General features: G+C 52.1%; 1 protein-coding gene across 1 annotated transcript in view; it reads right to left on the bottom strand.

Annotated features, from left to right (window-relative positions):
- TG (thyroglobulin) overlaps positions 1–14,242 on the bottom strand; it is a 253,848-nt gene that overhangs the window by 172,255 nt on the left and 67,351 nt on the right. The window contains exons 26-27 of the mRNA XM_058699138.1: positions 10,754–10,945; positions 6,732–6,896 (exon numbers count right to left, since the gene is read on the bottom strand). Coding sequence (XP_058555121.1) covers positions 6,732–6,896; positions 10,754–10,945 — 357 coding nt within the window. The remainder of the gene's footprint in view (positions 1–6,731; positions 6,897–10,753; positions 10,946–14,242) is intronic.

Genomic DNA, 14,242 nt, shown 5'->3' with positions numbered 1-14,242 from the left:
GGAATTCAGGTAAATGCAGCACACGAACACTGAGCACCTTGGTCGATCCAGAAAACCACCCGACCGACATCTAAGATTGGCACGTAGGTGTCTGTAAGTCACACAGAGAAAGTGATGATGCCTTGGTCATTTTAACTACGGATATGATTGCCCGGTCTCCACAGGGGTGCGCAGGAAACACGGGGCGAAAAGAATGGCTCTGCGCCCTCTCTTGTCTGCCCCATCTCCCACCCCATGTCCATATCCACACTTACCTCCTCCATCTTTCCAGATCCGTGGATGGCGCCCCCTCCTTCCTGCTCACCTTCTAGGAGCCACCCTCCTCCCCTGCATCAGTCTCCACATCCAACCAGCCTGTTGCCTAAACTAGTCTCAGATCCGCCCCTGCCAAGGGACCCACCACCCTTTCACACGGTTTTAACACCTCTTTTGACACGATTAGATTTTCACTGGTTCCCTTGACTCCTTCCCACCCCCACCCCCGACCGAGCCACACAGCACCCGGGTATCCTTCCCGAAAGGCCATCCTACCTCCCGTCTTGCAAGAGCTGCTACACGTTTCAGAATTCCCTTCCCTGCGATCAGGTTCTTGACAGTGTGAGCAGCCGCCCGGCGTCTGCAAGGTGCCCGTCTTCCCAGTTACGCCTAACACGTGCTTTCAGGCTCCTGCATCACTGCGTGTGCTTCTCCTCTCCGCTAAGACCTCCTGTCCCCTGCCACCCGGTTAACCTCTCCATTCACCCTTTAAGAATCAGGATCTACATCACCTCCTTCTAGAAGGCCCCCACAACCCCCCTGGCTGGGTTATGTACCCCTCCTCTGGATTTCCGCAGCACTCAACAAACACCTCTGTCTTTAAGCTCACACTTGACTGTAATCGTCCTTGAATGTACTAGAGCTTTCCGAGGGTGGGAACTGGGCCTTCTTCATCTTGTATCACCCACACCGAGCATAATCCCTGCTGCAGAGCTGTCGTTGATTGCAAGGAGGAACACAGAACGGAAGCCAACGTTATGCCTCCCCTTCTCTGCTAAGCAACATTCTAACATAAAACAGGTTTCTTTAAGTTTACTTATGTATTGTAAGAGAGAGAGAGAGTGGAGGGGAGTGGCAGAGAGAGAGGGAGAGAGAGAGAATCCAAGCAGGCTCTGCACTGTCAGCGCAGAGCCCGATGCAGGGCCTGAACCCACAAACCGTGAGATCACGACCGGGGTGGAAATCAAGAGTCGGACGTTTAACTGACGGAGCCACCAGGTGCCCCTAAAGCAAAAACAGTTTTAACTGTCCAGACATTTGTCCCATTCCTTCCGTGATAGTTGAGTTAGAACATCCCTGTTACACAAACAGGTCTCCACACTGACTCATCGCCTCTCTCTCGGTAATCAAGGCAGCAAGAACGTATTCACATTTAGAAGTTTTGGGATTTGGCACGGAGCCTGATTCTTGGGGGTTGATGGGTGCTGTGTGGTCTTAATATACTTCAAAACACTTCTGCAGAGGTCATGTGCTGTGTCTGGGGTGGGAGTGGAGGCTCAGTTTGAATCTACAGCCTGGGAGTGGGCAGCATCCTAAGCCAGAAAGCCCAGGTTTCAGAGCCCACCGTATATTCTTTGCGCCTCCTAAACAAACCGCACTCTTGAATCCTTGTCTCAGGCTCTGCTTAGTGCTAAGCACATGACAGCTCCTGTAAATAACTAGGAGGGTCAGCCTATTTATAGATGCTCATCAGACATCACCTCCAAATGCATTTAGTGACAAAGAGCATCACAGATGCACTGTTAAGTTTTTCCACCAAGCTCCCGGCACCCCAAGACAATAGCAATCACTGATACAAAACAGACTCCTGTGAAGGGGACGCCAGCCATCGGCCTGAGCCTCACCATTGCCCAAAGCATGAAGCCTTTGGGATTCAGGATAAACCCAGGGGTGTTCTGCCAAAGCCTGTGTTTTCCTGTCAAATGTCAACCCTCTGTGGACATTAGGGGACATTCAATCTGCCTGTTCTCATTCATTTGCACTTCAAGACATTGTGAGAAAGGAACCATAAGCCATTCCAGAGCTTTCCAAGACTTTCCTCTTAGAAAAGGGAAGATGGACCCAGCCAGCACCAAGTACTTGAAACATCCAGAGATGCCCACTGGCAACGTGGGAGATGCCGACCGTGGGTGGGTTCTGATCTTGAGGGAGATGTTTAAACAGAAATCTGATGACGGGAAAGAGAAACCTCACAACCAGGAAAAGCACTGGGCCTTCGTATTGGATAAAACGGCCTCTCCGTAATTTGTGAGTTTTTTTGTGGGTGTATTTGTTTGATGTGAACTGATATTTGTTTGGCTTAGCAAATGAAGAGAAACGTGCTAAAGAGGCATTCTGGGGGCACCTGGGGGGCTCAGTCGGCTGGCCGTCCAACTTCAGCTCAGGTCATGATCTCACGGTTCATGGGTCGGAACCCCGCGTCAGGCTCAGATCCTGGAGCCTGCTTCAGATTCTGTCTGTCTGTCTCCCTCTCTCTGTCCCTCCCCCGCTCATGCTCACTTCTCTCTCTCTCTCTCTCTCTCTCTCTCTCAAAAATGAAGAAACATTAAAAAAAAATTTTTTTTAAATAATCCTCAAAGTAGAACATGCAGGGAGCTGACATTAATGACCCAATGTCTGGAGGAGACAAGCCCAGAGAGATGGCCGAGGACCAACATTCTTCATCACTGGACTCCTGAATTTGCTAGAATCACTCAAGTAACCCAAGCAAATGGCACCAAGGGGGTGGTGGGGAGAGCTTTCGCTGATAGCCCTGGTCTCCCAAGTTTAAGGTGCAGGTGCCAGCAATGACAGTTTCCTTAAGCATGCCACATCACAGCTGTGACTGCACTCTCGTGGGTACAACTGTGAGGCGACCAGCTGCCTCCCCCAAGTGTCAAAAGCATCAGTGAGCAGCTCGGTGTGAAAGCGTTTTGCAAAACGCAACACGGATTCTGACGTGCTTCCCGTTTGATTCAGTGTATTCCACTGGGTTACAATTTCCCACAAATGGCAATCAATTCACTTATACACGTCAAGGCTGATTCTCCATTAACCAGGCCAGCTGTTGAACCAGCCCCCTCGAAGGACCCGCGAGCTGACGGATGAAAGTGGACATCCAGACCAGAAGTCCTACAGGGTGCCTCTGCGGGATGTGCCGTCAGGGGACCCGCGACTTGAGGTTCAGAAAGCAATGCCTTCAACTATGGCCTAGAGGGAATATGAGCACTTCACTCCGTAACATACAAAAAAGCATATCCCCATTTTACAGATGGAGACACTGAGGCTAGGAGAGGTTAATGTGTATTCGAGCGAGGCCGCGGAGCTGGAGGAGAAAAGCAGAATTCATGTCCAGTATTTTCAGGGCAGGCCACTGCTCCATAATCTCTAGTATCTACTGAGTGCCCACCTCGCTGCGAGCATCACTCCAGGGCCTCATCGCACACTCCTCCCTTAATCCTTCCAACCCCCCTAAGAGCCCAAAGTCATCATTATCTGCACTTTATAACTGGGAAAGCCAAGGCCCAGAAAGGTCATACAATGAGCATAGGCAGCCACACTGGGATTTGAATCCGGGGTCTAATTCCAGAGTGTGTATTGCCGAGACCATCTAACCAATGGCTAAATGGGAAGGCAGGGGCTGAGAGGGGCAGAACTCGTCTTGATTGTCCCCAGCTCCTTCCCATGTGCTTTAGATCCTTTCTGTGGCCTCCCCTGCTGCGGTCTGGATCCATGGAATCCTTACTCCTCTTTCCTTCTATCAATATCTGTTCTTAGAAAAGGGAATCTATCAGCTATTCACATCTTAGTAAGAACTTAAATCTCATTTCTTTTCCCAGGGATTAATTGTACTTAGAGTGACCAATTACCACGACAGGAAGATTTGTGCCCTGTTGTTCCCAGTTGGAGAGGGCCTCCTGATCAGTCTGTGTAATAAGGCAACTCTTAATTTGGAACATCATGAATATACCTCAGGGTGCCTGAAATCCCCATCCAAGCACACCCTTCGTAAAACTTAGCCCACACCACGGGTGCCTGGGTGGCTCAGTTGGTTAAGCGTCCGACTTTGGCTCAGGTCATGATCTTGTGGTTCCTGGGTTCAAGCCCCACATCCGGCTCCGCACTGACTGTGTGGAGCCTGGTTAGGATTCTCTCTCTCCCTCTTCCTCTCCCTCTCTCTGTCCATCCCTTGCTGGTGTTCTCTCTTTCTCTCTGTCTTTCCCTCTCAAAATAAATAAATAAACTTAAAAAAAAAAAGAAAGACTTTGCCTACATCAGGGGCGCCTGGGTGGCTCAGTCGGTTGAGCGTCCGACTTCGGCTCAGGTCATGATCTCACAGCTCGTGAGCTCGAGCCCCTCATTGGGCTCTACTATTCGTTCGGAGCCCACGTCAGATCCTCTCTTTCCCTCGGTCTGCCCCTCCCCCACTCAAGCTCTCTCTCTTTCAAAAAAAAAAAAAAAAACCATGAAAAATATTAAACAAAAAAGAAACCTTTGCCCACACCTCAAAATACACACAGACACACACAGCACTAAAAGAACCCAAAACTTCAAAAGTCATTTGGTAATCACTCCTTCTCAGGGAGGCCAGACAAGGACACATTCTTTATTTCTTGGGCACACACCAAGCACATGCTCCATGTTAAGCAATTCACTCTGGAGTTACTGCCCGTAAACATATCATACGTCTCTCTTCAAATGCTTGTTTTCACCCTGGGCTACCTCTCAGAATAATGGGTACCATATGTTCACTGTCTATCATATAAATAAGTTACTCGATTTTATTTACCCCCCAAAAAACTAAGCCTCGTGGAATCCCACCTAATCAGGCAATATTTTTTGTTCAGGCTTTGGTAAATAGTCACTCCACAGGTATTAGGTGTATTCTCTATGCCAGGTTTTATGCTTGATGCTGTGGATCCAGAAATTAGTAAGACACGGCCCAGGTCTTTAAAATAGCAAACGCAGTGACAACTTTAAGAATGGTAATAATAGTATCTAATATCAGTACTAAGTGTCAGACACCCTACAAAGTCCTCAAACAGGTGTATTATCCGCAGCGTCCACTACAGAGAAGTGGGCAAGCCCATCAGCTTTAGAACCACATCACCCCGTGTCGGGTCCCCGCCCTTCTACTTGGAAGTCCTGAGCCCTTAAGAAGACTTCGCTTTCTGTGTGCCTCAGTTTCTTCAGCTGTAAAACGGGGAGCCTTGATAACAGTGCCTCCCCACAAGCACCATGTGGGGGGTACGTGCCTTAGCAGTGGCCGGGGCCTTAGAGCAGGGGCTGGCTCATCGCACGCACGACGGGAGACACGTCTGTGATTACCGCCAATATCTTCCTTTCCGCCATCACCGCAGCCCGGGGAGATGGGTCCTGTCCTCACCCCATTTTGTAGACAAGCCATCAGGCCTGAAGACCTTTACTGACCGGCCCCAGGTCACACACGCGGGGTCCCAAGCTGGGATTCACCACCACAGGCACACTCCCGGCTGGCAAGTGAGACCCGTGGACAGGCAGAGGCACACCTGCAGGGCACTGCCCCCCGCACGGCCCCCCGCACGGCCCGACAGAGGGATTCGTAAACTGTGTGTCATGCTCTGCGGCGGAGGAAGCAACAAACTCTACAGGGTAGTCAGGGAGGGCTGCTGGAGGAGGTGGCAAGCTGTCTGCCATTAGAACCCCAAGAGCGGCCGGCCACTGAGCAACAGGTCCTGCAGGCTTCCCCTGGAGGCAGGAGACGGTGGCCGCCACGTCCTGTAGAGACAGGAATCTCCAAGGGCTCTCTGACCTCCCCGCAGCCCCTTCCCCGCCCTGTCCAGCCGACACCCGCGCAGCTTTCACCCCTCCCGTCGCAGAGCGTGGGCTGGGACCACGTGCTGGCAGGAAAACAGAGAGGGAGCCAGGCTGCCACCAACCTCACAGAGGAACCGGGAGCGAGGGATCCCTGGGCCCTGTTCTCACTATAAACTCCGACTGTTCGGGTCGGAAGGAAGCTCCCAGGCCACCTCGTCAGTGCTTCTCCCGCTTCTCAAACTCAGCAGGCATAGCATGATCCTAGACAGCTGGTTAGAACAGACTCCTGGGGCCACCCAGAGGGTCCGGGCCGGGACCTGAGAACTTGTGTTTCTAAGGAGCTTCTGGTGATGCTGAGCCCGCCGGTCCTGACCGCACTGAGTCTTGCTGCTGTGGTCAGTCTCCAGCTCAGGACTCTTCCCTGAGGGACACCTGCCGAGAGGGCAGGGCTGGGGCGGGCAGAGAGGAGATCTGACTGGCCGCCTCGCTAATGCCTATCCCTGTGAGATGAGGGGGCCGGCAAATGATCTCAGAGCGACTTCTAGATCTAAGGCTTCTAGGCTTGTCGGAAAGGTTGGAAGAGCTTCTGAAAGAAAGAAGAGGAAGGCACAGGCCGGATGGTGATTTCTGTCAATGGAGCCCATGTGGGGGGGGGGCACAGTCTCTTGCACCCCTGTAATTAGAATGGGCAGTGTGGCTGGTACCGGGACCACCTGCAACAGGGTAGCCTCCCGGTGGAGCCAGCCCCCACCTCCAGCCACCCTGGGGTCTGCGAGTTTTATGCAGCATCTTTGGTCCAGTTTCTTTTCAGAAGGAGAAATTTCTCAGGGTACAAGGAGGGCTCTCAGGGGAGGGGCGGCGGACCTTGCTGCTGAGGAAAATTCCTTCTGAAGGAACGTAAGCCGAAGGCGGAGACTTACTCTCGAACTCCTGGCCTCCCAGCCGCAGTGTCGCCGGGCGGCTCCCCTGGTCGTATGTCACACCAGGACACGTGGCATTAGCCCGGGCTTCCGTGGGGTCCCTCCAGTCTTTGACGTTGCAAAGCAGGACATCGGGGGAGCTCAGCAACCCGCAGATGAGGGGGCCTGCAGAGTCACGAGAGGGAAGAGAGGCTGACGTGATAGAGACAGGAAGGGCCCCCGCCCCCAGGGACTCACGTCTGTGCCCCGAGAGGCTTGGAGGATGGGGACAGGTAACAATTCCTCGGGAGCACAGAGGGACCCTGGAACTCAGGAGCCTGGTCTTCAACTGGGTTACTTTTCCCTGATAGGCCTGCAGTTGCCACAGGGGCAAATTCCCCAAGGAAGAGCCACCAGTGCGACTGCCAAACTTTCCTTGTGCGTCAGAGGCCTTCTTCGTGGGCCAGCAGCAGTGACGACACCTCAACACCACTGGGGGTCTCGGTGCCAGAATCCTCTGTCCTCCTCCTCTACCCCCACCGCATGCAGAGCTTTTTTCAGGCCTGGAGCAAATAAACAGCAGCCCCCCACCACCCCTCACATACACACACGCACACACACGCATCAACCTTGAAGGGACTCAGATTCAAACTAAGGAACTATGAAAAACCAAGAGCCCTGCACCAACAGCACAAACTTCCCTATTAGGAAGTGAGCTCCTCGTCTCCGGAGGCATTCAAGCACAGGCTGTGTGCCCGCGTGTCCGGGACGTACAGGGAGATATCTCTAACTAGGGGAGGCACCAGACCATTTTGTCTTGAATATATAAATATCCGAAGTTTTATTTTTTTAATGTCTATTTATTTATTTTGAGGGATAGAGTGAGCACATGAGCAGGAGAGGAGCAGAGAAAGAGAAAGAGAGAGAGAGACAGAGAGAGAATCCCAAGCAGGCTCTGTGCTGTCAGTGCAGAGCCAGACGTGGGGCTCAGTCCCATGAACCGTGAGATCGTGACCAGAGCCGAATTCAAGAGACACTTAACGGAGACACCCAGGTGCCCCTATATATCATTTTGATAAATAATCCCATTAGGTAGTATAGTTGTTAAGATTCTCCTGAAAAAAAAAAAAAAAAAGGAAATACTCATTCCATAATGCCATTCCCCTCCTTATCCTCATTTCTACCCAAAGCCAGATAGCATTTCTAACTCATCTGTCACCAAATTTCCCCAAAGTAGATGCCTCAGACGCCTGCCTTATGAATTTGATGTCCTGTCCTCCCCCCCCCCCCCCCACCACTGGCCACTTTTAACCTGCAGTTGCCAAAAAATCAGCAGCAGCAAGAACAGCAGGAGCCCCTCTGTGTAAAACACCACCTCCGAGGCCCTCTGACTGGTGGTTCTCAAACCAGGGGGCTTCGACCGATCCGATCGACAGCACAGGGAGAGTTCTGAAAATGCTCGTTCCTCAGCACCAACCACAGGGTTTCTGACTCTGTAGGTGGGTAGGTAGGTTGTAGGTCTTGGAGGGGTGGGAGGTGGTGACATTTGGGCATTAGCATTTGTAAACAACACCACAGGTGATTCTGGTGCACGGATGGATTCTAGAATCCCTCGCCTCGTTAGCCCAGTTCATTCCACAGATGAGGAAACAGAGGCATGGGAAAGGGGACTGGTTTTGCTAGCTACTGAGGAATAGCCAGCCGGCAGTGAGGGCCTGGGACCTCAGTGGGGGCCGGGAGGAGCCCGCTGAGGGCCCAGAGGAGCCCGCTGAGGGCCCAGAGGAAGTCTGAGCACTAGGGCCGTCCTCTCACAAGCCAAGACGCAGACTCATGGGATTAAACAAGAGGCGGGTAGATTTTTCCTTCTGCTCCAGACCTTGGAAAGCGAAACCCACGCAGCTTTGTCCTTTAGTGCTAAAGTGTCAACGAGATCTCCGTGTGTCTGAGACATGGGTGCCAGCTAGAGACTGGAAGTCCCTTTGCTGGTCACATACTGCCCGCTTCGGGTACATGCCCGTGTACCATGAGCCGCACGAGGCCCTCTGAGCCCCGCTTCCAAGAAGCCCCCACTGACATGTAGGTACAGAAGCCTCACGAATTGTCCTTACTAGTCAGTGGAAACAAAGCCACTGAGGCAGGGGGAAGGGGGGAATCCACCAGAAAGTTAAATGACTTTCCAGACCGCGGTAGCAGGATTCTGTTCCTGGCCATCGGCAGACCCAGCCAGCGCTTTCATAATTTAAAGCTCCAAATCTGCCCGTCGGGCAAGACTGGGGAAAACATCTGCCTTGATGTTTTATGTGTGTCTCGAGGAGAGCTTAACTCGCGGCGCTGTGAGGTGGTCGGTCAGCTGGGCATAAATCACGGATCACAGGTTACGCTTGGAGGAAAAAGCAAGCGAGCTGCTAGCCAGAAATGTCATGGAAAAAAAGGATTTTGTGGGCTCACTGTTCCATGGAACACAATAATTCTTCCATATAGGATTCTAAGGAAAGCGAAACGAACCTTCCAACTTGAAAAACCATATGGTTGGGTGAGTAATGGAGCATCTGGGGAAATTGTGGTATCCTCGGAAAAGAAGGCAGAAGGCATCCTTGATTTGAACCACAGTGCTTCCCGCACACACACGCTGACACGCACGTCCATGCTTACACATGTCTGTGTGGGTTTAATCTCTCTGTCTCTGCATATACTTTTGCTTACCTAAACACTAACACGAATGCACGTCATATAATCACAGAGCATCAGGCCTAAAAGGAATTTTAGAATCTAACTTGGTCCAGTCCAGGCTCCTGCCCTACCACTGCAACACTTTCTCATTCGGCCCCCGCAGACCGCAGGGAGCTAACCTCAGCGTTTTCAGCAAACACCCTGTTTGAACCCCGGGCAGCATTCAAGTCTGTTGACAAAATTCCTCCACGTGTCACCCCTCTCCACCACGGCTTCCGTGAGGCACCACCCTCCCGGGTCTCTTCCCTGCTGTCTGGCCGCTAGTTCTCCGTCTTCTTCGAAGGTTCTCCCCATCATGTAGGTGTTCACCAGGGATCGGCCCCCATCACCCTTGATCTTCTCACACCCCGGGCCCGCCTCCAAGGAAATCCCACCCATACCCACGGTTCTGATACCTTCTCGACACCGGGAACGCACGCCTTTCCGTCTCCTGCCCTGACTCCCCCTCTGAGCTTTGGATCTTCGTCCCCAAAAGCTCAGTCCCACCTTGTGACTGTCTTAAAGGCGTTTCAAACCTAGCACAGTGTAAATGGGTTCATGACCTTCCCAAATCTGTCTCCCGTTACCAAACCCAACATCTCCCATCATTCACTACACAAGCAAGCTATCTAGGCGAACAAGTTGGAGAGCCAAGAATGGTCCTCAATACTCATGTCCAAAGTCCTGTCGGTTTGCCTGCTATTGATACCTTGAATCTGTCCCCTTTTCTTCATCTCCACTGCTGTCCCCTCAGCCCAAGCTACCCCCTCTCACCTGGACGGCAAGGTGTAACTCCTCACCGAACTGCACATCTACTCCAACTCCCCATCTATCACCTTCTCAAGACAAAGTGTCAAAATTCGTATCTGATCATGGCATTCCTTTCCTTCACACTGTCATTAGCGGGGCACTGGGTGGCTCAGTTTGTGAAGCGTCCGACTTCAACTCAGGTCATGATCTCACAGTTCATGGGTTCGAGCCCCGCATCGGGCTCTGTGCTGACAGCTCAGAGCCTGGAGCCTGCTTCAGATTCAGAGTGTCTCCCTCTCTCTCTGTCTCTCTCTCTCTCTGTCCCTCCCCCACTCACACTCTCTCTCAAAAAAACATTGTTTTTAATTTTAAAAAAATACTTTCAAAGGCTTACAATTATTCCTCGAATCAAAACCACCTCTACTGAAGCCCGTGGGTCCGCCTAAGCTAAGCGTTCACCTCGTGCTGCGACTCCCCACGCCGTCTCCACGTTGTATATCCTGGCTTCCGTGACCCTGCGTATTCCTGTCAGACCCCGGGTCCTGGCACCGGAGGGCCCCCGTCCTCACTGCCACATTAGTTACCTCCTTGGACCTGCGCAAGGATGAAGCCATCACAGCACGAATCACGGTCGCACGCCAGAAGACAGAAGAGATGAGCCCCGGTCAGATCGGCTCCCGAGGCTGAGAACACGACGGCCCCGTAGGTTCCAGAGAGCGCGTTTTGGAAGCCCGTTGGCTTGAAGCTCTTCCGGCTTGTTGTGGTGAATTCTTGGCCTGGGGAAAAGGCAGAGAAAAGTTTTTTTCAAAGATCTGAAAACAGTTCGGAGTCCGCCACAGTTTACGGGTCACGTGACAACGGACCCTCCGTTTGGGCCAGGGGCAGCATCGAGTCCAAGATGCGACGCTCTCTGCGCCGCGAAACTTCTGGATTTCCCATGCGTGAAGGAGGGGGAGCCCAGCAGACCTGGACAGACGCCCCTCACATCTTGGAAGCGCTAGAGGGGATGCGTGGAGAAGTGACACCTATTATTGTTTCTACCATTACCAGCAAACATTTATTGAGCTCCAACTGTGCACACGGACACCGTGACACGTGATTTGCCTTCGCGACCTCACTTCGTCTTCACTGCCCTACGGGTGAGGTTCAGCATGCCCTGCCCGCTACCAAACGCGCTTCTGTGCTTCCAACTCGGGCCGGGCGAGAAGCTGTGATGCTGAAGTCACATCGGTCGATCTACGGTTTTCCCGGCACGTCAAACGGCAGGTGCATACAGCACACGCAAACACAGCGGAGCGCGGCTGCAAGAAACACGGTAGGGTACACAGCGCCTACCGGCCAACGTTCTTCCTCTGGCCACCGTCTCTGCCTCCGAAGCGACAATTCCAATTCTCCCCTCCCTAACTCGGCAGACTCCCCCCTTCCCTCCTCCCTCCCACATCAGGCTACGTGGCTCTTTTAGCATTTACTGAGGCGTCGCTCTGCGATGGATTCGATGTCTTTTTAAAAATTGTGCTAGCATTTTAAATAGGATTGTGATAGCTTCTGTCAGTCCTCAGCTAAAAATGGCAAGGTTTGGGTTTTGCCTGTCCCTCACTCCAGTTTTCCCATAAGCCCTGTTATTTTGAGAGCATCATTGTGCAAAGACGAGATTTTTCAGGGAGGGATATATATAGATCTACGGCCAAAATGTCTATCCTATTATTATGTCCCTTTCACACGTGAGGCAAGAGAGCCTGAACGAGTGAATGGTCCTGCCTGGGTTTACACAGCTGGTGGGTGGCAGACAGAAGGCCTTCCTCATCCTGACCTCCCCTCCACCCTGCTGTTCACCAGGACTTAACCGACTCAGGCCCCCGGAAGTAGTGGAGAGGCTCAGAGTGAGGAACCCAGGAGCACAAGCCTTGGAATGAGACAGATTTGGGTGCAAATCCTTGTGGCACCTCAGAGCCTCAGCTTCCCCTTCTGTACAATGGGGATGACAGCGTGTCATCCTCCTGGATGTTGAGGGGATAAAAAGATAGACCATACATAAACGGGTTGAGCAACGGGTCTGCCACTTGGCTGATGCTCAGCATTTTCCAGGTCCCCAGAAGGCCACATCTTCTGCCCCCTCACATTGCTTCACTCCGCCCCTTCTGCCTGACCGCCCTGTCACTGGCTGAGCCTGAAAAGCCCAGCCCATCCTTGTCACCAAAACCCAGCCTCATTTCAAGGCCCCATCTCCCTGATTTTTACAGTTAGAGTTCGTTTCTCCCTCCCTAGATCTCAAGGCTCCATCATCCTTCACCCCGTATTTAAGCTACTCGAGACAGTGTCTGCTTCCGTAACCGGCTTGAGACTCCCCAGAGCCATTCCCTGCTGGCCAACCCTATAGCCGCCGGCCATACGTGACTATTTAAATGTCTATTTCAGTTCTCTAAAATTCATGTTGCAGTAGCCACATTCCAAGTGCCGGTGGCCACGTGTGGCCATTTTGGACAGCAAGGGTTTATAGGACATGCTCATCACCGAAGAAAGCTCCATGGGACCGTAGCCCTGGACTGTAGGGCCATCTCTCAGCCCCACCCCCGGTATCCGCCACACTGCCCGGCGCCGGGGACCTCCTGCCCTGAGGTCTTCATTAAGTGCCTCTTCTTCCTTCCGCCTCAGGTCTCCGTTCCAACGTCCTCTCCTCCGAGGCTCCTTCCCTGGCCAACCTCTAGCAATTAACGTTTTTCTTTCATTTCCTCTTTAAGTTGTCATAAAATATATGTCACATAAGATGGACCGTTGGAACCATCTTAAGTGGATACTTCGATGGCATTCGTGCCTTCACACTGTTGTGCAATCATCACTCCCATCCGTCTCTATTATTTTGCCTCAGCCCAAAATGAAACTCTGCACCCATCCAACACTGACCGTCCATCCCCTCCCCCGTCCCTCGTAACCACTGTTCTACTTCCTGTCTCCGTGAACCTGACCGCCCTAGTTGCCCATGTCCGTGCCTGTCTTGACCCAGTGCCCTGCTTTATTTTCACGAAAGCGCTTAGAACCCTCGGAAATGATCTTATTGCTGGATCGATTCCTTCACCGTCATTCTGTCTGTTTTGTTCACAGCTGCGTCCACAGCGCCTGCCAAAGTGCATATCCCGCCTCAGTAAATATTTACGAAAAGTGCCAGTGCCGAGCTGGTCCACACGAGGTCGAGTCCTAGACAACAGAGCAGGTCTGGGGGAAGTCTCAGAGCTGGAAGAGGTCATGCCCTGAAGTCCCAGGTTCCACCCTGACACAGGGGCAAGGTGCTTCCTCTTTCTAGACCTCTTCTGTGAAACTAGGGAGTTGGGCTAGGCCATCTAGAAGGAACCTCTGAGCACTGTCTTCCTTCGATTCTGAAAGATCACATGGCTTCTCCCCCACGTTCCCAGCCACAGCTCTTAGGGGCACGGAGACAGAATGGTACTGGGAGATGGACCAAGGTGTCCCGTCTTCCAGGTCGCTTAGGGTCAGGTGTGTGAATAGATGTGCTTGCCTACCTACTAGGCACCACTGACACGGGAGGCTTTCAAAAGCCACGTATATCCCTCCTCAGCTGTGACATCTTACGCCCTTTACAGCACGCAAACTAAGGAAGTTGCTGAACATCCCTTCTGTGTTTGCTCTCCTAGGAAGCAGAACGCCTGTGTCTGTGCATTTCCTGCTTCAAAAAAAAAAAAAAAAAGTAGGGGGCTCCTGGGTGGCTCAGTCGGTTAAACGTCCGACTTCGGCTCAGGTCGTGATCTCGCGGTTTGTGAGTTCGAGCCCCACGTCGGGCTCTGTGCTGACAGCTCAGAGCCTGGAGCCTGTTTCAGATTCTATGTCTCCCTCTCTCTCTGCCCCTCCCCCACTCATGCTCTGTCTCTCTCTCTCTCTCAAAAAAAAAAATAAACATAAAAAAAGTAAAACAAAACAAAACAAAAAAAGCAAGAAACACACTGATTTAGTTTGGCAACAAGGAAGAGTCTCCGTTTCCCTTGCAATCGGAGATGAGGAGAAAAAAAATAAGAACAAACACTTAGAAAGAAATACAATCACATTAAAAAAAAATGTGATGA

The sequence above is a fragment of the Neofelis nebulosa genome, chromosome 14 (assembly GCF_028018385.1).
Source record: "Neofelis nebulosa isolate mNeoNeb1 chromosome 14, mNeoNeb1.pri, whole genome shotgun sequence".
In the NCBI taxonomy this organism is placed as follows: Eukaryota; Metazoa; Chordata; class Mammalia; order Carnivora; family Felidae; genus Neofelis; species Neofelis nebulosa.
Note: the sequence above shows the minus strand (reverse complement) of the source record. Positions and strands in the feature narration are given on the sequence as shown.